The sequence below is a fragment of the Lacerta agilis genome, chromosome 8 (genome assembly GCF_009819535.1).
Source record: "Lacerta agilis isolate rLacAgi1 chromosome 8, rLacAgi1.pri, whole genome shotgun sequence".
Lineage (NCBI taxonomy): Eukaryota > Metazoa > Chordata > Lepidosauria > Squamata > Lacertidae > Lacerta > Lacerta agilis.
In genome coordinates, this window is record NC_046319.1 from 21,329,609 (window position 1) to 21,354,502 (window position 24,894).

The 24,894-nt window shown below is 44.6% G+C and overlaps 1 protein-coding gene across 1 annotated transcript; it reads left to right on the plus strand.

Moving 5' to 3' along the window:
• Positions 1 to 4,762: 4,762 nt before the first annotated feature.
• On the plus strand, positions 4,763 to 24,601 carry LOC117050709 (podoplanin-like). Its single transcript, XM_033156485.1, has 5 exons — positions 4,763 to 5,026; positions 16,798 to 16,871; positions 19,761 to 19,875; positions 23,235 to 23,343; positions 24,329 to 24,601. The coding sequence occupies exons 1-5, from the start codon at positions 4,957 to 4,959 to the stop codon at positions 24,333 to 24,335; spliced, it is 375 nt and encodes a 124-aa protein (XP_033012376.1). The 5' UTR covers positions 4,763 to 4,956; the 3' UTR covers positions 24,336 to 24,601.
• Positions 24,602 to 24,894: the final 293 nt, after the last annotated feature.

The following is a 24,894-nucleotide window of genomic DNA, read 5'->3' on the forward strand; positions in this document are numbered from 1 at the left end:
TATTCAATTGTGCAGTTTTATGTATACATTACCCCAGTTTATGTGTTTCTGCACACACTTCTTGGCTGGAGAACCACATTGAAAGATTCAGAAAACCTTGGATTTTAAAGGAGGCCAATTTTCAGTTTGTGTCCTGCCCCCCGCCCCCCAGAAAGTGCAAATTAGGTAGGTCCACCTTTAAATGGGAACCAAATCGAGTTACTCCCCCTATCCTTACTTCCATTACATAAAATTTGTCCCATTGGCTATAAGGGTCTCTTACCAATTGCTCAACTGCACCTCTTCCTGTTCAACCCATTGAAATCTTCAGCCCTGATTAATATTGTCATCACAGTTGTCTGGTCAGTAGCTTAGTAGAGGATGCTGTCCGTGGATCAGCTGCAGCTGGCAAAGGAGGCTCAAAAGGCAATTGCCGCTGTCCGCTGTACGTGGCGGCAGACATGCACATCACCCATCGAGCCCATGGCAATTCAACCAAACCCAAATCCACAGCTGTCAGAGGCTGAAAGGAAACGTTTGTGTCTACAGCTGACCCTGAGTTGGTATCGTGCTGTCTTTCAAATTGGCCTCATGAAGGGCTCTGTGGAAGGCCAGCAACTAGAAATAAGGAAAACTGAATGAAGAAATGAATGGTTTATCGCCCTTTGGCCAACCAGGCCTAATGCATATACATACTAATGCACACATCACAAGGCAAAGGTAAGCATCAAAATAAGCATATGTCAAAAAAGTGCCTTTAGATACTTCCTAAAGACCCTTTAGTCTTTCCTTGCTGTGAAACTGCAGCTTCCAAGAGGCACTTTTGCGGGGAGTGTGCAGTGCAGCATAGTGGATAGAGTGTCACGCTAGGACCTGGGAGATGAAGGTTCAAGTCTCCATTCAGCCGTGAAGCTCACTGGGTGATCTTGGGACAGTCCCCGTCTTCCAGCTTTACCTACCTCATAGGATCGTTGTGAGCATAAAATGGGGAAGAGGAGAACCACATATGCCGCTTGGAGCTCCGGTAGAGGAAATGTGGGCTATAAATTAAATAAACACTCTTTGCTCTGTTTTTCAGTGGTGTGTGTATGTCATTCTGCACATAGGCAAAAACACTGCAAGAAAAGTCATCAAGGTGTGAGAGTATGGTTAGTTATATTAGGGTGGGGTTTGCATCCTGTAGCACATCAGAAAAACCACTCTTTCTCACTTTATAAGAAATCTTGATGAATTTGCACATGGAATTGATGGAAGTGCAGTTTTTTTTGTTTTTGTTCTTTGCAATGTTTGCTGAATACATGCAAGAGCATCACTAACATATTAAGGGGCAGGAGGAGCTGCAAAGGAAATGAAGAAAAGAAAAGAAAATCCTACAAACGGCAGAGAGAGAGAGAGAGAGAGAGATTCCATAATCATAGAAACATAGAAATGTAAAGCTGGAAGAGGCCCCAAGTGTCATCTAGTCCAACCACCTGCAACGCAGGAATTTTATAAATCAATTTTATAAATTCTGCTTGTGGAAACCAGAGTTCTGTCTTTGGTCTATAGCCTCAATCCCCAACGCCATGGGGCTGATAGGAAGATAGGGAGGAGACAATACCTGGTAAGACATCACCCTCCCTTTTCAGGATCTTCCAGGGTTCACCTAAATTCTTACACGGGTTCACGTAAATCCTCACTATGCCGATGCAGTCATCACCACTCCTGCCGGATCAGGCAGTGGCCTTTTAAGAAAGATGGCTCCTCTGAGAGGGCAAGGTTGACAGAGAAGGTCCTGGTCAACCAACCTTCAGAAGGCCTGAGCCTTCTTCTGAGACAACAGCTCTCCTTTGGGGGAGTACCAGTCAGCACCAGCCACAGAGATCTGTCCAGGGTGCTGACAATGCTTTGCCTTGCCTGATTGTCATCCTGTCCTACTGGGTTTTACTTTGCCTTTCTTGGGAACTGACCTCCAGTGACGCTTAGGCTGACCACTGAAAGAGTAGAGCTGTGATGTTGTTTCAGGGACATCCGGGGCACCAAGTGTGGGAGGGGAGGGGGATGCCCCCCTCCCCCAATAAATCAGCAAGTTCCATGTGCTGATGTCATGCAACCCGGGGCCATTCAATCACAGGGGAAAGGCAGCGTGCATGAGTGACACTGATTGATTGATTGATTGATTGATTGATTGATTCTTTTAAATCTGTATACTGTCCTTCATCCAAAGATCACAGGGCAGTTCACAACATAAAAATGCAAAATGAGATCACAAAATACACAATAAAACAAAAACAAACCAATAACCGCCCTCTCCCACAAACACATTTAAAGGACCATAGAAACTTAACCAGCCAACATCGTGGTTATAGAGAAATGTTTTAGGCTTGCACCTAAAGTTAAGCAATGAAGATATAAATATGTGCAGGAGCGGCAGTCGTGCCTTAGTTGTAAGCTTCACCTTCCCTGAAATGTGTTTCTTAAGTTAAACCCACTCCAGAACGCCTCCACTCCCACGAGGTGTAGGAAACTCTGGTTGTACTGGGTCTCCTGCAATGGAGACTCCTGAGTTGGAGGGTAGCAGAGTGACATGCTCTGGCTGAAGGGGCTCTGGCACAACAACCTTGTGGGCTTGCTTCTGGGGAGGGTCCTGCATGCAGTCTACTTTCTGATTCAAAGATGCTGACCTCATCCCCTGAACAGAGGGAATCTGGCCTCGATAGAGATGACTCTGCACATCTCGATGGGACCCTGCCCTTCCGGTAAGTGTGATTGCTGCAACCCAGACTGCCCTTGAATCTTAAGTCAAGGGAGAGCAGGACAAATCCAGAAGGGTGAAGCAACAGAGCAATAAAGGAACGGAAAGGAGTGAGTCCTCCCATCCCTTGACAACACTAGCAACTGCCAAGTGCGAAGGCAAAAGTCTGTTTCCCTGGCATAGCTGTTCTTCACGAGGTCTGTGTGTAATTATTTTAAGGGAGGAGGTGGAAAAGGTCACTGAGTACAAGCCACTCGTTTGTTTTGCTTTCATAATCTGTTTTCTCCTCTGAAATGAATTGCCAAGTCTTTCAGCCTCCTAAGACGCTGGGCAAACTGTGTGTTGCGAGAGCAAGTTTGTGTGTGTGTGTGTGTGTGTGTGTGGGTGTGTGTGGGTGGGTGTGTGTGTGTGTGTGAGAGAGAGAGAGAGAGAGAGAGAGAGAGAGAGAGAGAGAGAGCGCTCTGATACATACAAAACATGTAGCCAAGCACATCTCAGAGACCAGACATTTTTGGGTGTGGTGAGTTTGAATGTTATTATTGGAAGGCACTGGTTTATAGTATGACTGAGCATCAAAATTCAGACCTCCGTGAATTTAATAAAAGATATCCAAGTTCTTTAACTATCATGCAAACAGTTCTAATAATTTGTTTGCTTGTTTACAGATCCCACAAGTGCAGCTCTCGAGAGGATCCAGCATGAAGAAAGCCTTGGAATTGAAATCCAAGAAGAACTTCACAAGTACAAGCCAAACAAGAACTGAAATAACAACAACAACAACAACAACAACAACAACAACAACAACAACAATTCATAGACCCAAAGATCCCACAACAGAAAAATACAGATATACAAACTACATAAAAGCAGAAAAACAGAAAAGAACAAAAATACAAATACATAAAAAGCCATAGTTTCTAGGGAAGGGGAGGGAATTCATCTGGTTGGCATTTCAATCAGAATTGCACTTCCCAAACCAATACATACACCAAAACGCAGGTATCTTTTGAAATTTGCACTTTTCAGAATTTTGCAACGTAAGCCTTCCAATTAAAACCATGCGTACAATAAACACGTATACTGTATTAGGGGGACAATGTGCACAAAAGTGCAAAAGGGTGGTACAAAAATGCATTGTGCTGCAGAAAACTCATAGAATCACAGAATTGCACACACAAATGAATATGTTAGCCAAAATCAAAGGCAAAAGTGTATACCTTGGGAGTAGGGTACATGGAAATGCACACAAATTTGCACACACAATCTCCATCTGATGTGGATAAATAGCGTGAACTGAAGATTGGGGTGGGGGGGGGAGATGAAATATATGAGATGGGCAGCTTCATCCGATCCATCATCACATTAGTTGGGATTTAGTATCTATACGGACGTGTGCTTAGAGGCAGGTTGTCTCCACCCCCGCCCCAGTGCGTAGAAAGGAGTATGATAGAGCACTTGTTACTTTTAGTGTGGCTAAGATTCTTCCAAGATTCTCCTCATCCACTTTCTCCCTGATGATTTCAGTTTTCCAAACTGTCTGGTGCAAATCATGCATTAGGAATTCTCCCATCCCCTTTTTGATTTTTCAATTCCCAACCCACCCATTAACCCTAGAAAATTGTACAGGAGTTTTGTACAAGGCCAATGCATTATCAAGAAAAAGTTCAGGTGTTGTTGTTGTTGTTGTTTTTTAAAAAAAACTAATATTGTCCTGTCATCACCACTCTCGCCACCTCACCCCTCTACCCTCCTGTCCAATTAAACAACAGCAAAATATTTTATATATGTATTGTTAGCAATAATGGAAAATACAGCATGCCCTTGCATGCTCCTCGAACGTAAAGGAGGGTGTTCTGTCTTCACCTCTCTCTCTTTAATCTTTCCTGTGCACATCACTATATATAACTGTCTCTGTAACTTTAAACCTGAGATTTTTTTTTGATTTTTTTTAACTGAGTGACCAAACAGATTGCAGAGGGAGGGCCTTCCTTTCAGGACCACTTTGAATGCCTGCTGAGCCTTCCGTTAAAGTAAAAAAACGCTGATTCTTTTCTCAGTTGCTTCCCCGTCGCTCTTGTCCATGCTTCAGAGAAAGCAAAATTCCAACTTCTTTGGCAGGCGGAGGAGAACTTGAAAACCCAAGCAAACTTTTTTTTTTTTTTTTTTTTTTGCAAAACAAGAAGGCGCTTGATATAACTGGATTGCTCAAGACCAGACTTTTTATTTTAAATAGTTTATCGAAGATGTTTATCAAGATGCAGCTGCTTCTTTTCCTGATAGGGAGCTTATCATTCCATGTTCTTGCTGAGGAAGGTAAGGAAAGTTTTCTTAGATGTCCAGAAAGGGATATATTCATACTTTCCTTTTTCTCTGGCTGTGTTGTGTGTCATCAGTGCGAAGTTTTGCTTAAGCTGCGATTTTAACCCCACTTCATTGGGAGTAAGCCTAATTGAAGTCAATAAGTTTTACTTCTTAGTAACCATTTTTAGGATTGCACTTGGTTCCCATTCTTAGCTGAGATTCTGTTGCTGCAGAATTCAATATGACTGAGGCTGGTAAATTAAAAGTTGTTGGTTTTCGGCGGGTTTTCAAAAGTGCACCAAAGATAATCCCACTCACCTATACAGTGTAGCAGAGAGCAAAAGGGAAATAATGAATTAGCTTGCAGTTAATATATACATTATGTATTTTAATATTTGTTGGAAGCCGCCCAGAGTGGCCGGGGAGACCCAGCCAGATGGGTGGGGTACAAATAGCAAATTATTATTATTATTATTATTATTATTATTATTATTATTATTATTAACAACCGTGACTTCTTTTAGAAAACAAAAATACAGCAGTGCAACCATCCCTGCCTTTTTTTTCAGGGATTTCTTTAAAAAAAAAACCACCATATGTTTTTTAGACAAGGCTTCACCATAAGAATTTTACTTTTTAACCAACCGGTATCTATTGCTATTTTGTTGATGCTTTGAATTACGTTTTGCAGATACTGATTGATTTTGCTGTATTTTATGTTGTAAGCCTCCTTGATATGTTTTATGAGAGTGCAGAGCATAAAAAAAGAGAATACATGTCTACTCCAAAGTAAAGCCCACAACTTCATTGGGAAGGGAAGGTAGCGTAGGACTGACTGCAGCCACAATCTCCTTTATTTAGTAATAACATTTTACTATTGGGCAATATTTCATATGGGAAATTTTCCAGTCAGACTGCAAATGACGGGGTTGGCCCCTGGTTTTCCTAGGTTGCAGACTCAATTCCCAGGATAGCTAGTTAAAATGATTTCAGGTATTAGAAGCAGCAGAGACCCAGAAGAGCAGTTGACAGTGGAGCTGGACTCAATAGAAGGCAGATTTCATGTATATGAGGAACATCACCACCCATAGCTCAGTTGTGGACAACATGCTTAGATGCCAAAGGTCCCATCTCTTGCAAAAGGATGTCAGATACCAAGCAAAGGAAAGACCCCTCTCTTCTCAAGAGCCAGAAGAGGTTTCTTCAGCCAGAGCAGATAGTATTGGTCTACCTGGTAAAGAAGCCATGCTGATACTTCCTCCTCCTCCTTTTAATTTATTCTTTTAAAAACAGACACACAGAAACCCTTAACAACAAAAACCCCAAAGCATACAGTGAAAGTCAGTGTTAGAATACACAGCAATCTAAAGCACAAAATATTATTTAAATCAGAGTAATCAAAAAGGTCTGGATGTCTACAAAAGTTCAGGGTTCTTCTTCTTCATTAAAAGAATAACTCAGTACCAGTCAGTTGTCAATGAGTCTTTGTGTCTCTGTCCTTTAGCTAGTCATACAGTATATATTTTTAGTCAATTTGGGCCAATGACCAAATTCTGTTAAGCCAATTCAATAAGGATGTCCCTTCCAAGTCTTTCCAAAACCGGGTTATATAACAAGTCTAGTGGCTAACAACAGATAACCAATAATTCTTCCTTCTGTATGGGCTTCCACCCCACTCTGTTTGGTCTGGTCTAAGACATGAAATAGCACATGCTACAATTGTCCCAATTTGTTAAGAATAGTTCCAGATTTCTGGTCCTGTCCCTGGTAGGACATAGTTTCTAGTTTTGCCTTTTGATGGTTCCATTTTTAAAATATTGTTGCTTATCAGGATAAAGCTATCAATGGCCACAAGTCATGATGGCTATGTATTTCCTCCAGTATCAGAAGCAGTATACCTCTGTATCCTAGGCACTGACAATCATGTGTGGTGAAAGTGCTGTTCCATTCTTGTCCTGCTTGTAGGCTTCCCTTCGGGCCATCTGGGTGGCAACTGTGAAAACAAGATGGTGGACTACATCGGCCTTTGGCCCGATCCAGCAAAGCTCATCTTATATTCTAATGTTCAGGGATCAGCTCTCTTTGCAGGGTCTCTAAGCCAAGAGTGGGGAACCTGCAACACCCCAATTGTTGGTAGACTTCAATGGCCACCAACCCAATGGGCATTGGAGTCCAGCAGCACCCCGAGGGCCACATGTTAGCCACCCCTGCTCTGGACAGTAGGCTGTACCCAAGAGCAGACCCATTGAAATAAATGGATATGTCTAACTCAAGGATCAAGCTATTGATGGCTACTAATGCTGATGGCTGTGTTCTTACCTCCACTGTTGGAAGCAGTATGCTTCTGAATACCAGTTGCTGGAAATCACAAGGGGAGAGATCCATTATTTTAATTGGCCTACTCTGAGGAGGCCTTAGTTGGATGCAACCCAGTGACTCTTGGAATGGGAAAGCACATTGGCCATAGTGCACAGGCAATGTAAAGGCAGCAGAGGAAGCAAATGAGAAACCCATAACAGGAAGGCATATTATTCATTTCAAGTGGTTGGTGGACTAAACTCATTCTTGCAAATGTAAAGTAACGGGATGGGGTGTGTGTGTGCAAAAGCAAGCCATAGACTGGTGGTTGTTTTTCGCTTGTCATCCTGTAGGCTTCGTGCCAGCTGCATGTTGGCATAGCACAGGCCCTAGAGGGTGCCAGGCCCAGGTGTCAAGAGGCCCAACACCCACAGAGAGGATAGGCAACATGTTGCTGGGTCTGTTGGCATTGAGTTGGGCTGCCTCCATCGGCAGACTGAATCAGTGTTGCCCAGAATCAAGGCGTTCTCAGCTGGCTGCCTCACAGATTCCTCCTGTTTCCATTTCTTGGCAAAGGGAGAGGAGGAGGAGGAGGCAGAGACAAGGAAGCCAACATGGCAGGATGCAGATCAATACTGAGGATTGTTGTTTATTTCCAGGATGAGTCCTGGGATGTCTAGCCAAAGAGTCTCATGACAGACCTGCAGAAATACTTTGTGGCTCTAAGAATGTAAGGAAAGCCTGCTGGACCGGGCCAATGGCCCATCTAGTCCAGCATCCTGTTCTCACAGTGACCAACCAGATGCGCTCACAGTCAGGATTGACTGTAGTTCAGTGGCAGAGCATCTGCTTTGCATGCAGAAGGTGCCAGGTTCAATCCCTGGCACTCCCAGGTTGGGCTTGTAAAGATGACTGCCTGAAACCCTTAAAAGTGGCTGCCATTCCGTGCACTGGCTTTGCCACATGTGTACTATGGAGCGCAGTCCGTCCGGGCTGCCGGGCACAAGCAGCCGCTGCACGGATGGGCTATGGCAGCCTGTCTGTGTGGCGGCTGCTCACACAGCAACTCACAAGGCTGCCGGATGCAAGCAGCCACATGGCATCCAGGACGGACTGCGCAAGTGCGCACATGCGCAGTCCGTCCCAGATGCCGGGTGCGAGTGGCACCCCCGTCTGTGCGGTGGCTGCTCGCGCGGCAACTCATAAGGCTGCAGCGCACAAGCAGAAAAGTTGCCGTGCCAGCAGCCGCCGCATAGAAGTGGTGCCGGGTGGCGGCTTGGGAGTTGCGGGGGGTGGCACCGAGTGTCACCCCCCTCCAGGTTGTAAAAGGGGGTGTGCCGCTCTCAACGCCCCCACCTTGCTACGCCACTGATTCTGTGAGGTCTATGACTTCGTATAAATCCGCTTCCTAGGTTTTCTTTTCCTCACACTGTATCAAAAGGAATGCATCTTGCTGTGAATGAATTCCTCTCTTCAGAGGTATTTGTGGGTGTAACCTGCAACCCACCTGAAAGAAAACATCTGAGAACAAAATTCAGAGTTGCATTCCAGAGAGACTGGAATGCCTTGGTGCATTCTTGGGGCTTGCAATTTCATCTTCCCGGAACGATCTCACATACTTGGGTCTGAAGCAGCCTCCCGCAACCCGGTGCCCTCCAACTATTTGGGACCATCATTCTTTACCACTGGCCATGCCGACTAGGGCTGATGAGAGATGTGAACCAAAATATCAGAAGGGAGCCAAGATGCAGAAACATTTGCTAAGAGGTGAAGCAGCATGCACTCCAACTGCCCCTATTTACTGGTGGTAACTCCCATTTTCTGGTCTTACCCCTAGTAAGACATTGTCTCAAGAGTATAAGAAGAGGCTGCTGGATCAGGCAGAGTCCAACATCCTGTGCTCAAAGTGGCTGACCACAGGGCCGGCGCGTCCATTAAGGCGAACTAGGCAATTGCCTAGGGTGCCAAAATGGAGGGGGCGCTGGCCAGGCTTGGGCGGGGGGCGGGATGGGCTAGCAGCAGCTTCTCTGCTACAGCAGAGAAACTGCTGCTTGCCTCTCCGCCACCCCCACCTCCTGCTAAAGCAGGCTTGGGCGGGTGGCGGGCTGCGCCAGAAGGTGGTCTTGCCTAGGGCGCAAGAAACCCTAGCACCGGTCCTGGCTGACCAGACACTTGCGAGAAACCAGCAAGCAGGGTTCAGGGGGCACAAGAGCACTCTCACTGTCGGCCACTGTGAGAAGAGGATGCTGGACTAGATGGGCCATTGACCTGATCCAGTAGGCTCATCTTATGTTCTTCAGTTATATGTTGATTGGATCACAGATATCAGTCAGATTACTCATCTCCAAATATTGTGCTGTAGTTCCAGTTTGTTGTTGTTGTTGTTGTTGTTGCCATTTTAAAGTCTATAGAAGTGCACATTTTGTGGGGTTGTTGTTGGATCAGCCTTTTTCGAGAGACAGTGGAGTACATCTCTGTGGGTGAAGTCAAACAGCAGCACCGAAATGACCTGGGCAAGCCTGGACAGGGTGTATGGGCTGCCCAGATGACAAGACCCCCCCCCCCTCGGTTTCACTGATGTGGTCCAAAGGAAAGCAGAGCAATACGTTTGGTACCAGCTTGGCAGCAGGAGTTGCCGGAATGAGGCATACAAGACACCATCCAACTGCCTTAGGGACTCCACTCCATATTTGTGTAGGGTTTACTCCTTAGCTTTTCTTCTTCCAAAGATATTCCGCAAAGCAGCAGAGATTTAGGACCAGAGCTTTCTTTCTCCTAGATGGGCTACCTTCCCAGGTTGATGAGCCCCATATTCCCCTCACTTCCCTCTACAGCACGTGCAGAAATAGATTTCTTGACCGTTGGACTCACTAATGGTCTGGAGTCTGTCTTCGCATGCAAGGGAAGTCCCTAACTCACCGAGGGTTTGAGACCCATCAGCTACCCTCACCTGACTTAGCCGGCCAATCTAAGCCATTCCGAGGATTGTGACTGCTGTCTCATGGTGACAGCTTCTAAGAGCCACAGTTGAGAGCTGAGTGCAGGGTGGGGACCAAAGGTGGACAAACTGCCCCAGAAGGAGCATGACGTGTCCCACGCCAGAGGTACTATTCTACAGGAAAAGACACTGAAAAACAATACGTATTTTAGGAAGTGTACAGAGTGCAGAAAATGCCATTTACATGCTTTTTTAATGGGTGTGTGTGTGTTTCTTAATCCTCAAATTCAAAGGAAATTCAAAGAAAAGGTGGTGGAGGAATGGATCTATGATTGAGCAAGTGGAGGTCTGACACATAACAGAAATGGAACGATCCCTCCCTCTATGAGACGTCAGAAACATCAGAGACGCAGAACTGGAATGTGCTATATCAGATTTTTGGCACAGCGAAGTGCAGTGAGTAATTCACATCTGCACAAGCCTGCATCTGGAAAAACAAGAGAAATTTGGGAAGTGAGGTCATCACAAAGCCCTCAAGAGAAGAACACTGACAGTGAGATGTCTGTATCAACTGCTAATCCTACTCAGAGTTGACCCATTTAAATAAATGGATACGACTGATGAAGCCCATTCATTTCAGTGGTTCTGCTCTGACTAGGACTTAACTGGATGCAACCCAATGTTACCTCAAGTCTATTTGGACACTGTGTGTGTGTGTGTGTGTGTGTGTGTGTGTGTAATTGATAAGTACAATACACACCAACACACAACCAAACATAAAACAAACCTACTGAAAATATTCAAAATATATACATACATCTCCTTAATTTCTTTAAAAGAAAACAAAAGAAAAGAAAAGAAAACTAAACTAAACTAAACTAAACTAAACATAAAAACATAAATCTTGACTTCCGTCCACCTATGTGTGGCTTCCATTGCATTTTCCTCTTCCATTCACTGTGTTATCAATCTATTTGGACACCATACAAGTACCACCCTCTATAAATTAAAAAAGGGCAGAATCCTTTTTTAAAAAAAAATTATTTACCTGTATTTGGTTTTTCAGATTACAATTCTGCAATCACATATCCAACGTACAAAATAAAAACACGATTCCACAGAATCTCCGGAACTTCCCTCCTCCCCTTTTGTGGGTCCTATTGTTAATCATTACCTCCTGCATCTTATATGATTATCCAAATATTTTACCCCTCCATTGTGTCCAAATTCACCATTAAACTGCAAGTGTTATTCCAATCCTACTAACAATTTTAACAGTTTACAATGGTTTTTAAGATAAATTACAAAATTTCCCCATTCCTTATTAAAATTTTGTTCTTCCTGATTTATGATTCTTCCGGTCATTTTTGCCATTTTGGGCATAATCCATAAACTTGATCTGCCATTCTTCTCTGGTAGGGACTTTTATCTTCTTTCCATTTCAGGGCCAATAACATCTGCACAGCCATGGCTGCATACATAAACAGAATCTAAGTTTAAGTCAGTGTAGTCTAAATTAGCAGTGCCCATTAATTGCAATGGGTCTACTCTGAGTAGGGCCAACAATTTCCAGGCAAAAGATCCTAGGTTCATAAGAACATGGGCTTGTTAGATCAGGTCAATGGCCCATCTAGTCCAGCATCCCGCTCTCGCTGTGGTTGACCAGATGTGGGAAGCCTGCAAGTCGGACATGAGCACAGCAGTACTTTGTCCACCTGCAATTCCCAGCAACTGGTACTCAGAGACATTGCTGCCTCAGGTGACGGAGGCAGAACATGACCATTGTGACTAGTAGCCATTGATAGCTTTCTCCTCCATGAATTTATATCATCCTTTTAAAGCCATCCAAGTTGGCAGCCGTCACTGCCTCCTGTGGGAGAGAGTTCGATAGTTTTAATAATAATAATAATAATAATAATAATAATAATAATAATAACAACAACAACATTTATTATTATTGTTGTTGTTGTTGTTGTTGTTGTTGTTGTTGTTGTTATTTATTTGTACCCTGCCCATCTGGCTGAGCTTCCCCAGCCACTCTGGGAGGCTCCCAAACAAATGTTAAAACAATACAGCATTAGATATTAAAAACGTCCCTAAACAGGGCTGCCTTCAGATGTCTCTTAAAAATAGGATAGCTGCTTATTTCCTTGACATCTGATGGAAGCGTGTTCCACAGGGTGGGCGCCACTACCGAAAAGGCCCTCTGCCTGGTTCCCTGTAACCTCACCTCTTGCAATGAGGGAACCGCCAGAAGGCCCTCGGCGCTGGATCTCAGTGTCCGGGCAGAACGATGGGGGTGGAGACGCTTCTTCAGATATACAGGGCCGAGGCCGTTTAGGGCTTTAAATGTCAACACCAACACTTTGAATTGTGCTTGGAAACGTACTGGGAGCCAGTGTAGATCTCTCAGGACCAGTGTTATGTAGTCCCAGCGGCAACTCCCAGTCACCAGTCTAGCTGCCACATTCTGGATTAGTTGTAGTTTCTGGGTCACCTTCAAAGGTAGCCCCACGTAGAGCGCATTGCAGTAATCCAAGCGGGAGATAACCAGAGCATGCACAACTCTGGCGAGACAGTCCGCGGGCAGGTAGGGTCTCAGCCTGCATACCAGCTGTGCTCAGTGCCAGATTTACGTATAAGCTAAACAAGCTATAGCTTAGGGCCCCACTGGATGTACAATTCTGAAATATAAGATAAAAAAACAAATCAAATAAAACCTACAGACAGCAACAGTGTTTTGTGTTGTGTAGGCTCCTGTGATGTAAGTCATGGGCCCCGCCTGCTAGCTTGCTCCCTAAAATATCACAGGTTTGCTCATTTCTATATATAGGGTGCCTACATTCTGCATGGACTGTTTGCATGGCAACATGTGCAAATGGCTTTAGATACCTATTAGGTCCATAAATTACCATGTAGCATATATTTAACACAAAAAACCAGTGACAATTTGTTGTTGACAAAGGACAGCTGGACATATAAACAGCCCCATTACTTTCAGTAGCTTAGGGACTCATCAAACCTAAATCTGGCTCTGTATATGCTGCGTGAAGAAATAATCAGTCCCTGGCTAGGACTAGGAATATCCCCTGCCTGACACCTTCAAAAGCCACTTATAATTCCACACCAGAAATACTGGGCTAGGTAGACTAGGCTAGGTCTGATCCGGTAGGTGGCAACTTCCTAGGTTTCTGTGGTCTCACATCCTCTAATAAAAGCTGTTGGCCACCGAGTCAAGAGTTTTAAGGCATTTCCCTGCTTCGGTATCTAGATTTCCTGTTCAGTGAGTGGATTCCCCCCACCTGCCTTTAAATATTTGATGCTCAATGCTCAAGGCAAGACTTTTATTAAATATTTGATGTTGAAGTACCACTGCAGGGAGAAGCTGGACTGTACATCATTAGATGTTTTTTCTCCCTCCTTAAAACTTGTGCCAAATTTTTTAAAATGGATTTAAGAGAGGGAGGGAGGCAGGGAGGGAGAGAGGGAGGAAGGGAGGGAGGGAGAACATAATATTCAAACCTCATAAAAGCCCTTTGGATCTTCGGATGTAGAAACACATGTTAGTGTGCTTTTGCTTCACTGCAAAGAGAAGCCCAGTATAAAAGATCCAAGCAGTCTGGATCTTAATTTATATTTTTGTGCTAGGGACGGTGGTGGAATTTGATTGCGTTCTGCCCTGAACTGAGCAGACAGATAGCTGCCCAAGTAATGCCCAGGTTGGAACAAAGGCAACAGCATTTGCCCGTTAAGGTTTACTTCTGAGTAAACACGCACAGAATGACAGCTAGTCAGTTGAGCGCTTCCCAAATGATCCAGCCCATTTCTCTGCTCAAAAAGAGAGCAAAATGTGTTTAAAATTATTGTGTATTTTGCATAGTGTGTAGGAAACTGTCTTATACTAAGTCAGATCGTTGGTCCATCCAGCTCAGTATTGCCTGCACTGACTGTCAGCGGTTCTCCAGAGTTGCAGAAAGGGAGTCTCCCCCCCCACACACACACCTGGAGATGCCAGGGATTGAACCTGAGCCCTTCTGCATGCAAGGCAGATGCTCTAACCACTGAGCTTTGACACTTATATTTTGATTTTTAGAAACACATTTAGAAATTTGTATTTTTAATATTTAAGTGCATATTCAAAAGGGCATTTAGGTGCATGTTTAGACAGGTATTTAAATATGTGGGGAAGGGAGGCAGCTCAGTGGTAGAGCCTCTGCTTTGCATGTAGAAGGTCTCAGGTTCAGTCCTCGGCACCACTATGTAGGACTAGGAATGTCCCTTATCCAGAACTCTTGAGAGCTGCTGCCAGTCAGTGTAGGCAATATTGAGGTAGATGGGCCAATGGTCTGACTCAGTACTGTATATGACAAAGCCCAATGTTACTATAGCTCATATATTCAAATACAAAATGTCCATTTATGAATCCCTAAACGGCCTCGGTCCAGTATATCTGAAGGAGCGTCTCCACCCCCATCGTTCTGCCTGGACACTGAGGTCCAGTGCCGAGGGCCTTCTGGCGGTTCCCTCACTGCAAGAAGCCAAGTTACAGGGAACCAGGCGGAGGGCCTTCTCGGTAGTGGCACCCGCCCTGTGGAACACCCTCCCATCAGGGGTCAGAGAGAAAACCAACTACCAGACTTTTAGGAGACATCTGAAATCAGCCCTGTTTAGGGAAACTTTTAAGGTTTAATAGATTATTGTACTGTATTCTAACATTCTTTTGGAAGCCGCCCAGAGTGGCTGGGGAAACCCAGCCAGATGGGCGGGGTATAAATAAATTATTATTATTATTATTATTATTATTATTATTATTATTATTATTATTATTATTTTACCACTTCCTATGAACTGTCCCAAAGCAATTAACAAGTGAAACAAAAGAAAATGTGAAATATATATATACGGTAATAATTTTCAAGTCCAATACAGGAAAAGATTGCGATAAAAACAACAGCATCAAAAGGCTTGTTGCAGAAGGAGGATCCTTAGCAGGTGCCAAAAAGGAGCACCTTTCTGATACATAATGAGAGAACGTTCCAAAGGGAAAGCAACACCATACGGTGACCTGATTCCTACCCTGAAAGAACCAGACCTCCTTTCCTGCAGAGCACAGTGGTGGTGGGATGAGCATATAAGGGGTGAGATGATCTTTTAAGTGTCCTAGAAGCAACGGACAAGAAAGTCAATTCAGTTTGTGCTCAAAGAAGAAGGAGGTTAGTTCTCACTTTCCCAAACCAAGTGTGAATCAAATCCTGTGGAATTTGCACTTCTCTAAATTTCGCAATGCTGTTCTCCAGCCAAGAAACACACAAAAAGAATGCACTCACTGGTGCTAAATGTGCATATATTGAAATGTGCAGAAAATGCAAGTATTTGTGAAAGTGGTTTATGTGAATGGATTATGGTAAGGAGAATCGCTTGCAAGAATATTATCAGGCAAAATGGTGTGAAGAATCTGTTTGTGTTAGGAGAAATTCACACTAAAATGGGGACGGATGACTTTGTATGAGGGCTGTTTGCAGGTTCCATTTGAGTCCAAACCACCATTGCAAGTGGACAACGAAAGGGGCTTCACACAAGTACCAATCAGTTGATTGGTGCTGATAACAGGCCCCTTTGAACTTAGATGGGTTGCGGGGAACCACAACTGGGGAGGGTGCAGTTGCACTCAGGTCCTGCTTGGAGACTTCCCATCAGGGCATCTGGTTGGCCACTGAGAACAGGATGCTGGACCAGATGAGCCATTGACCTCATCCATCAGGGCTCTTCCTACGTTCTTAGAAGAGTGCTATTTTTGACTGCAGCTCTGTGATGCATACTTACACGCCTAGCACCACACCACATGGGCCTTAAATCCGAGGTATGACTCTCCTCTCTCATCGCACCCTCCTTTAAGTGGGAGAACTAATAGTCTGTGAATTCTATTTGCGGCCAATTATCTGTTGACATATAACAGAAGCTTAGCATCATTTCCTCCTCGATTTTTCTCTTGTATTTTTGAACCAAAGGTTAACAGACAGAAGTGTCCCATTGCACACCTTTCCTGTCCTGATGGGATGCACAGGGTGATGAGTGATGCATGAATAGTGCTGGATGGCACAATCTTTAAGCCAGGAAACCCAACTGTTCGTCGCTCACCATTTACTACAGAGCAAGTACATCCCAACAGCCCATTGCATTGCATTATTTAAAGGGAAGAAACGACTTAAGAGGATGGTTTTAATATTAAACAGCAAATCTGCCCAAGTTAAACCTTGTTTTTTTAATGGTTTGACAAAACCTCACTAATTTATTACATGTGGACGCTATGTTCCTGAGGTATGCATGGTGGACCACAATGAGTCGGAGTGGAGAAGACAATCCTCTTGTCTTCTCAGAAGGTTTTTCATTTTGCTCTGTTTGTAATTTAGGTCCTTGAATTTCACTGGGTCAACTCCCGGTTGGATACAACCCAACTAAGTTGGCCAACAGAATCTTGATCGTAGCTCAGTGGCAATATGTAGCCAGGAATCTCGAATCTCAGCTGCTTCTCATCTGTTTCATTTAGCAAGTACAGTCTCACTGGATGATGAAGCACCAACTACTGACAGCAGAGACAGTGACGTTTCTGAATTTCCAACGGTGAGTATCATTTGTAGGGGATATACTGTAGTCTGTTTCATTCCTGAAGATTAATGTATGTATGTATGTATGTATGAAAATTGCGTACTGCCCTTCAAGCAAAGATCACAGAACAGTTCACAACATAAAAATACAAAACGAGAACACAAAATACATAATAAAACAAAAACAAACAAACAAATAACACCCCCCCAAAAAAAATATTTATTATGATGATCTCAGGCTAAAGGCCTTCATTTATTATGGCAGACCATGAAGACCAAACCAAAAAGTATCAAGGCTCATTTCAGTGAGGAGTCCAGTGGCCTCATATTGACAAGCTGAAACATGTGCAGAGGTGGGAAACCAAGGTGACCAAGGGTCTGGGAACCAAGCCTTATGAGGAACGGTTGAGGTTGTTGGGTGTGCTTAGCTTGAAGAATAGAAGACTGAGAGGGGACATGCATCTTCAAATATCTGAAGGGCTGTCACATGGAAGATGGAGCAAGCTCGTTTTCTGCTGCTGCTCCGAAGGGTAAGAGCTGAACCAACAGTTTCAAGTGACGAGAAAGGAGACCCCACCTAAACATCAGGAAGAACTTTCTGGTGGCAAGAGCTGTTCAACAGTGGAACTGACTCCCTTGGAAGATGGTGGACTCTCCTTCATTGGAGGCTTTTAAGCAGAGGTTGGGTGGCCATTTCTCATGGATTCTCTACCTGTGATTCCTGCATTACAGTGGGGTCCCTTCCAACTCTACAATTCTATGATTCTAACACCTTTGTGTTAGAGCCCATTGCATCAGACAGAGTTGGGTTTGGGTAAGGATTTTATTTTTTTTATTTTTTTGCTGGGGATGGGGGGACTTCAGGGATGGGGACTGAATGGGCCTTAAATATTCCCCAGGCCATACCTTCTTCCCACACCCTGCTTGAGTGCTTTAGCCTGTCTGAAATGTATCCTTTTGAATTGTGATAATGCCACCCGTTTGCCTGCTAGATGAAGGACGAAGTGTGAGTATGCAGAAATCTCCGGCTTTTGCATGGCCGGAATGTAACTGACTGTGCAAAGGTGAGAGCCCCATCCAGTGTGCCACACATTTCGGCCATTTGCTTACTCAGAAGGTAAAACAGCAGCAAAGGACGTACGAAATGCACTGAAATATGCGACGCTAAAATATGACTGGACTAGGAGCTGTGCATTCTCAAGGACTCTGCTGACCAACGTGGCTCAGCTGGTTGGAACGGTGGTGCTGATAACGCCATGGCTGCAGGTTTTATCCCCATAAGGGACAGCTGCATATTCCTGCTTTGCAGGGGGCTGGACTAGATGATCCTCGTGGTCCCTTCCAGCTCTGTGATTCTTTTATTCTATTGAACCATTCATTGTTTTTGATTAAATTTCTAGACTGCTCTTCATCTGAGGATCACGGGGCAATTTAGAATAGAAAAACACAAAAATACACAACATGGTAGCAAACAAAAACAATACCCCTCCCCAACACGCGCACAGAGAGTTTAAAAAAGCCGTAGGTTGTTTAATTAGCCAAAGGCTTGGCAAAAGAGGAGTGTTTTCACCTGGTGCCCAAAGATATGTTACGAAGGTGCCAGGCAAGCCTCCCTGGGGAACGCATTCCACAAATAGGGGGCCACCGCAGAAAAGGCCCATTCTTGTGTTGCCACCCTCTGGACCTCCCGAAGGGCTTCATGGGATGGCTGCAGGATCCAGGTGTGCTGGCCCCAAGGGTTTGTCCATGAAGCGAGGTCCAAGTCCAGTCCTGGGTCTAGGGGTCCAAAGGACGTCAGTCCGGCGGGGAGCGAGGCAGGGAGCAGGTCAAGGTCCAAGGCAGGTTCAGGCACAAGGTTGCAGGTTGAGCACACGCTTGCAACTAAGTTGCTCACGCAACTTGGGCTGGGTCTGGCTGGCTTTTATCTGGCCCTATGCTTAGGGCCGCCCCGATCCTCTGGAGACTCGCCTCTCCTCCGGGCCTGGAGGCGAGCACTCCTCCTGCAGACACTTAACTCCCTTCGCCTCTCTGCCCTGAGCCTCTGTAGCTCAGGAGAGGCTGGTGGGTTACTGGACCCAGGGGATGCCTCAGCTTCCTCTGAAGAGGCTGGGAGTGGAGCACCTGCAGGCAATGGGTCCTCCCTCCCATCAGGAGCCAGAGCAGACTCTGCTGATGCCTGCACCTGGGGATCCAGCACAGGTGGGGATCCTTCAGGCTCAAGCCCTGGCCCCGGCTCAGCTGGTTCTGGAGGCGGGGAATCCTGTGCAGGCTGGGATCCCTCAGGTTCAGCATCAGAGTCTGACTCCCAGGCCATCACACCAGGTCAGTTTAGGGCTTCCTCTTCACAACCCAGTCAGCTACTAAGCTTCATTTTCCCCGATCCCAGCTTGCTTTATTTATTTATTACATTTATATACTGCTTTTATTTTCCAAGGATTTCAAGGTGATGCGCATGGTTCTCCTCCCCTACCCCTATTTCATCCTCACAACAACCCTGTGAGGTAGGCTAGGCTAAGAGGTGGTGAGTGGCCCAAGGTCACCTCCTAGTAAGCTTCATGACTGAGTGGGGATTCGAACCCTGCTCTCCCAGGTCCTAGTCCAACACCCTAACCATTACTCCATGCTGTCTCTCAATGTCCTATTCTCTCTTAGGCTGTAATCCTACACATGCATACCTGGGAGCAAGTCCTGTTGAAATCAGCAGAACTCCTTCTGCAAAGACTTCCGTAGGATTATTTTGTTACTGTTTCAAAATAAACAAATAAATACTGGCATTTGTAGCAGAGTTGTATCAAGGTGGATCAGCATTATGTATGTTTTAAGAAGAGAGACGTAGAAATGAATTATGCTTGCCTTTGTTTTCCTCTCTTTAAAACACATATATCCCTAAAACTAATGAACATAGTTCCCGGTGACAACAGAAAGCTCTTCCTTGGAAGATCCGGTGACCACAGACAGTGTCCTCTCAACCAGTGATGATGCTGAAAACTCAACTGACCCAAGCTTACCAGAATCTGATGGTATGTGGTGTGCATGTTTCTAAAATGTTTCCAATGCAACCTAGGGTCATTTGCAACGGAAGATTTTCTAATGCCCTGGAGAGCTACCTAATTTAGTGTTTTATAAACAAAACCAAAAACTTTGAAACTCTCAAGCTTGCCTAAGATTGCATTTGCAAATGGTATCCAGTCCCCCCCTCTATCTTGCTTGTTTGCTAATGCACTTAGGAAATGGGTTTTTTTCCATGTAAACATAAAGTACTGTGAGAAATCTGAAAAATTTAAAAATGTCCTCCTCTTTCTCTCTCTCTCTCTCTCACACATATATATGTGAAGTATTATGGTTCTTATTATTTATTCAATTAACAAGACACATGCTGCTTGCAAATTTTAAAAGCAATGAAGCATAACGTAAAATCAGAAAAATAACAGTGTGCTACAACAGCTATTCAACACCAGCAAAACGCAAGGAAAACATGTTGCAGAATAGTTTTTTATCTGGCTAGATGGAAGACAGGCAAGGATATCAAGTGCAAACTGGATCCTTTCCTTAGAGACACCAACCATTACTGGTTACAACGAAAGTGAACAGGAAAGGTCTCCCCGATACTGGCTGCAGTGAAATATGTCACTATACTCACTACAGAGAAGCTATACTCACAACCCACATAGTTTTCTGCTCCTGAATATATTAAACACTTGAGTGTCTTTTTCTTCTCAATGTAATAGGTCTTAATGAAAGGGCGTTGCTTCTTCTAGCAAAACATACCATCCGTAGGCAGCAAAAATCAGCACCAAAATCATAGAATTGTACAGTTGGAATGGCCCAAAGGGTTCATCTAGCCCTGCAATACATCATAGAGACAGAGATTCTGCGGGTGGCAACCAGTTTGAATGTGGGTTCAGTTTCCCACCCCCATGCGCATTGGCGGAGCGTGCCCTGCAGCATGGTGGATAGACAGGGATGATGGGAGTTGTCATATGTGGGTGTGATGGCCAGGACTCCCTATTCTTGATACAGACACTATTGTTTTGGCTTCTTTTTTAAAAAACAAATTACAAAGCGGTTTAAAATAATTTTTAAACCGCTTTGTAATTTCCACGAAACAATCTCACCAACCGTTGCAAGAGTGCTCCTCAGGCTGAGATTTCGGTTTCAAGCCAAAAGTGAATTAATAGTTACATAATGATGTATTGGGTAGCATCCCAAATTAGCTATCTGGCCCAAAAGTGTACTGTCATCTCCTTGGCCAATTCCTGGTTCCAGTCCAAGCTGACGACTGAAGCCAAACTTAATCCAAAGAACAGCACTGAGTGATTAGGTTCCTTTCTTAAATTACCTTAATCCTTCTTTGAACCTACAGGCATGCTAATGAGCCTCAGTCCTCTCGTGTAATGAATCCGGCAACAGGCCCTATTTCCTGATGAAGTAGAAACCCTTTTCATGTTCACTGGAAGGCAGCCAGATTCTGATTATTCCAGAGAAATCATTGCTGGCTACTTAGCACCACTGTGACACCGCAATTCCTTGTGCACTGCAGACTGCAGCACAGGAAGGAAGCCCCGGGGACATTAAAACATGAGCATATAGATTTGCCAATCTGCTTGCACATAGCTTGCATAGAGGTTCAATTATATTGGTTATTCATTCTGATTTGATTGATGGGAGATTATATGACAATCGGCATTCACCCTAACCAGCATGCACTTTTCAATGCATTTCCCATCACATTCCTAACTGCAAAAATGTCTGTTTCTTTTTTCTAAAGGCAATCCTAAGATTCTATGATTCTAAGTGGATTCCACTGCAGGGGGCTGGACTAGATGACCCTTGGTAATCCCTTCCAACTCCACAGCTCTATGATTCCATAGTTGAACCAGGTGCTATGTGAGGACATCCACAAATTCCATGTGCTATGAGAGAGGGAGAGTAGGGTTGCCATTTGGCCAAAAATGTTGAGCTTTTATTTAGTTTTGTCCAAAGTTGAGCTTTCTTTGGCAAAACTGCAAAAATGGCACTACCAATTTCCACCCGGACACTGCTGCCGAATGCAGTATTCTGTATATGTCCAGGAAATTCCGGAAACCCTAGGAGAGGAACTTTTCTTTAATTACTATTAAATCATCCAATTATTTTTTTATTCTTGTTTTAATTTATATGCTGCTTACAGTATATATTGGACCTGGCTCTAACCAAGCGCGTTTGCAGCTCCTACCAGCTTTAGATGCGAAAAGAGATTTCAAAAGAAAATGCTGTAGTTGGCAAACGGCTTCACACTGCCCTCTGCCCCTGATCCAGCCCCCCCCCCACTCCCTGGTAGCTAAAAACAGACATCAGGCAATCTGACCATAGATCTCACCAGCCTAGTTTAGCTCGGAAGGCTCTCCTTCCCCACCTCTGCCACAAGCAAGCACTAATAACAAACGTAGTGTGAAATGTTCGCATCACATTTCCAAATTAGATGCTGTGCCCTGGTTTCACATTCCATCACAAGGTCTGACTTCAGAAGGCTGTGCATCTCACGGTGACACTTTATTTCAAAGTCAGCCCCCGAAAAGCTGACGGCTGCGTTTGTGATGACACGTGGAGTTGTCCTCCTGTGGGTTTTGTGCAAAATTTGGAGCGACTCCTGCATTTTCTTTCGGAGGTCTGGGTTTGTTTATCTGCTGGATACAGAACTGCATGTTCTTAATTCTCTGTGTGGCACATGCTTCCACCAGCCACATTCCTCCCACATTCTTCAGGAATGACCTGAGCTGGGTAAGGTAACGACACATCAACCAGGAAATGACTGATCACATCCCAGCCACATACCTATAGGATGACATTCGTTTCGTTTTGCTTTTTGTAACCGTGAATCGTTCCCTCACTTCTCCCACAAAATAAAAAAATTTTAAAATCTGAGAAACGACTCTATAACAGGGATCAAGAGGCTGAAATCAAGGTTGAGTTGTATGAAAGCTATTCCCCAAATACAAACAAGCTTCTGAGACCTGCCCCCAGGGTGAGTGCGAGACGAGAAAACCTTACAGTAAAACCCAAGCTGGAGAATAGGTTGCCATCCTTGACAAAATGCAACACTGGAGAGGTTGAGTTGGTGACCCATATCCTCCTGTTTTGCTCCTGTTACCAAGAATCTTCATCAAACCCCTCTCATCAGATCTGCCAGGATGATCAGACACATTTTATGCCCTTTTACTCCTCTCAGAAAAACATGCACCTACCACTCTCAGGGTTGCCAAGCAAAACCCACCAGGAACTGACTCCAGGGATGTAGCAATTTTCCTCTTTGAAGTTTGCGGCATGACTGTAACTTTCAAGGTGTCGATGCTGATTTGATGTTGAATTAACTTGGCCTTCTGAATTCCCCTCCCTGCAGATGGCCTGGAAACGGCTACACTGGTTGGCATCATCTTTGGAGTCATTGCTGCTATCGCAGTCGCCACAGGGATTATCATTTTGGTTGTGAAGAAAATGGGGAGGTACTCGTAAGTATCACACAAAGCAGACACTGTGGCGGGGCTTTCCAAACTTTTCATGTTGGTGACACGCTTTTTAGACATGCATCAATTCGTGACACAGTCATTCAGTTTTACGAGCAAACTGGAGGTTAAACTAACCCCCTTCCAGCCCCTGGAGGAGCGCAGGGAGCGTTCGCATGACAAACCTACACACCATAGGTGTCAAGTTTCGGATTTGAAAATAAGGGATCGGCAGTCTCACCTATCCTGGGGACAGTCACATGTCAGTGGTGGGCGGAGCCAGAAGCAAAAGTGGGCGGAGCAGCAATGTAAACTCCAAGCGGGCTTGGGCTCGGAGCGGAGCATAGAGGAGGGCAGCCATGTGCTCCGCGCGATGGAGCCCCATCGCCTTTTTGTCTGATCCCATCAAAACAGGACAGGAAGCAGCAGCTGCTCAAAGGCAGCCAGGCTCCACCCACCAGCTAACCCTATTGGCCGGCTGAGGGGCTCGGCGGCAACGGATAGGGGCTGATGCAGGGGGAGGAATACAACCCCCTGTAAGCACGGGAAACGGCTCCCACTTGCTTTGAGGGCTGAGGCTTTTCTCTCCAAGTAGGCAAGGTCTTCCCACCCAGTCCCTGGCCAGCAGGGGAGGAGCTGCTTCCATTAAAAACGGGAAATTTAAGGGAAATAAAAAATAAGGGAGAGCAGTGGGAAACTGCTTGAAATAAGGGAGAATCCCGGGGAAAATGGGATACTTGACAGCACTGCTACACACTGCAGCCGACACACTAATGTGTCACGATCCAGTATTGTACTGTGGTGCAGAGATGAGGAGAGACTCAGTTCACTTAGATTTCTAATATAAACCTACCTAATTCACACTTCCCAGAGCCCACATTGTACAATGACATTTTGCCTAATCCACCGTGCTGCTAAGGCAAACATAGAAACTATATTCTGGCAAAATAACTGTCCTCTCCATCCTTGCTTTTCTTCTTCTTTTTAACAGTCCCTGAAACTCACTGAAGAGAGAAAGAGGAAATGCATCAGAAGATTTCTTCCTTTTTTGAGTGAGTCTCCTCCCATGCTAACCATGGAAGATGATCGCGGGCAAATAGCAATGGAGGACTTATAAGCCCACGGAGGAGATCTCACACAATTTCCCGGAGCAAGCTTTTTAAAATACAAATATGCCTTAAAAATTGAGTATTTCTTCACCTAAAATAGATACAAGAGGGGTGAGGTGGGGAAGATTTTATAGGGAAGATTTTGAAAAGAACAAAGCCTAGCAGTGTTGTTTACAAGCAATATATAAAAAAGTATGTTGCTAGTAGGAATTCCTGAAAGAAGATGGTTTCTGCACTTTATTTCCTATAGGGCTGGCAAAATGGTAGGGTTGCCATATTTCAAAAAGTAAAAACCAAGACACCTCAAAAGTTGTCGAGCTTTTTAGAATAAAAACCCCCAAATTGTATTTTTAGGAAAAACCATCAGCCCTAGAAATGGTGACCTGAGGGCCCTCCAGATGTGTTTGGACTCCAAATCCCATCAGACCCAGCAAACATGGCCAACGAT

Excerpts from the sequence above, each read along its gene's own strand:
- LOC117050709 (XM_033156485.1), top strand. The coding sequence starts at position 4,957 with ATGTTTATCAAGATGCAGCTGCTTCTTTTCCTGATAGGGAGCTTATCA. Across the intron at positions 5,027-16,797 it reads CCATGTTCTTGCTGAGGAAG|CAAGTACAGTCTCACTGGAT; the intron begins GTAAGGAAAGTT and ends TGTTTCATTTAG. Across the intron at positions 16,872-19,760 it reads ACGTTTCTGAATTTCCAACG|TTCCCGGTGACAACAGAAAG; the intron begins GTGAGTATCATT and ends TAATGAACATAG.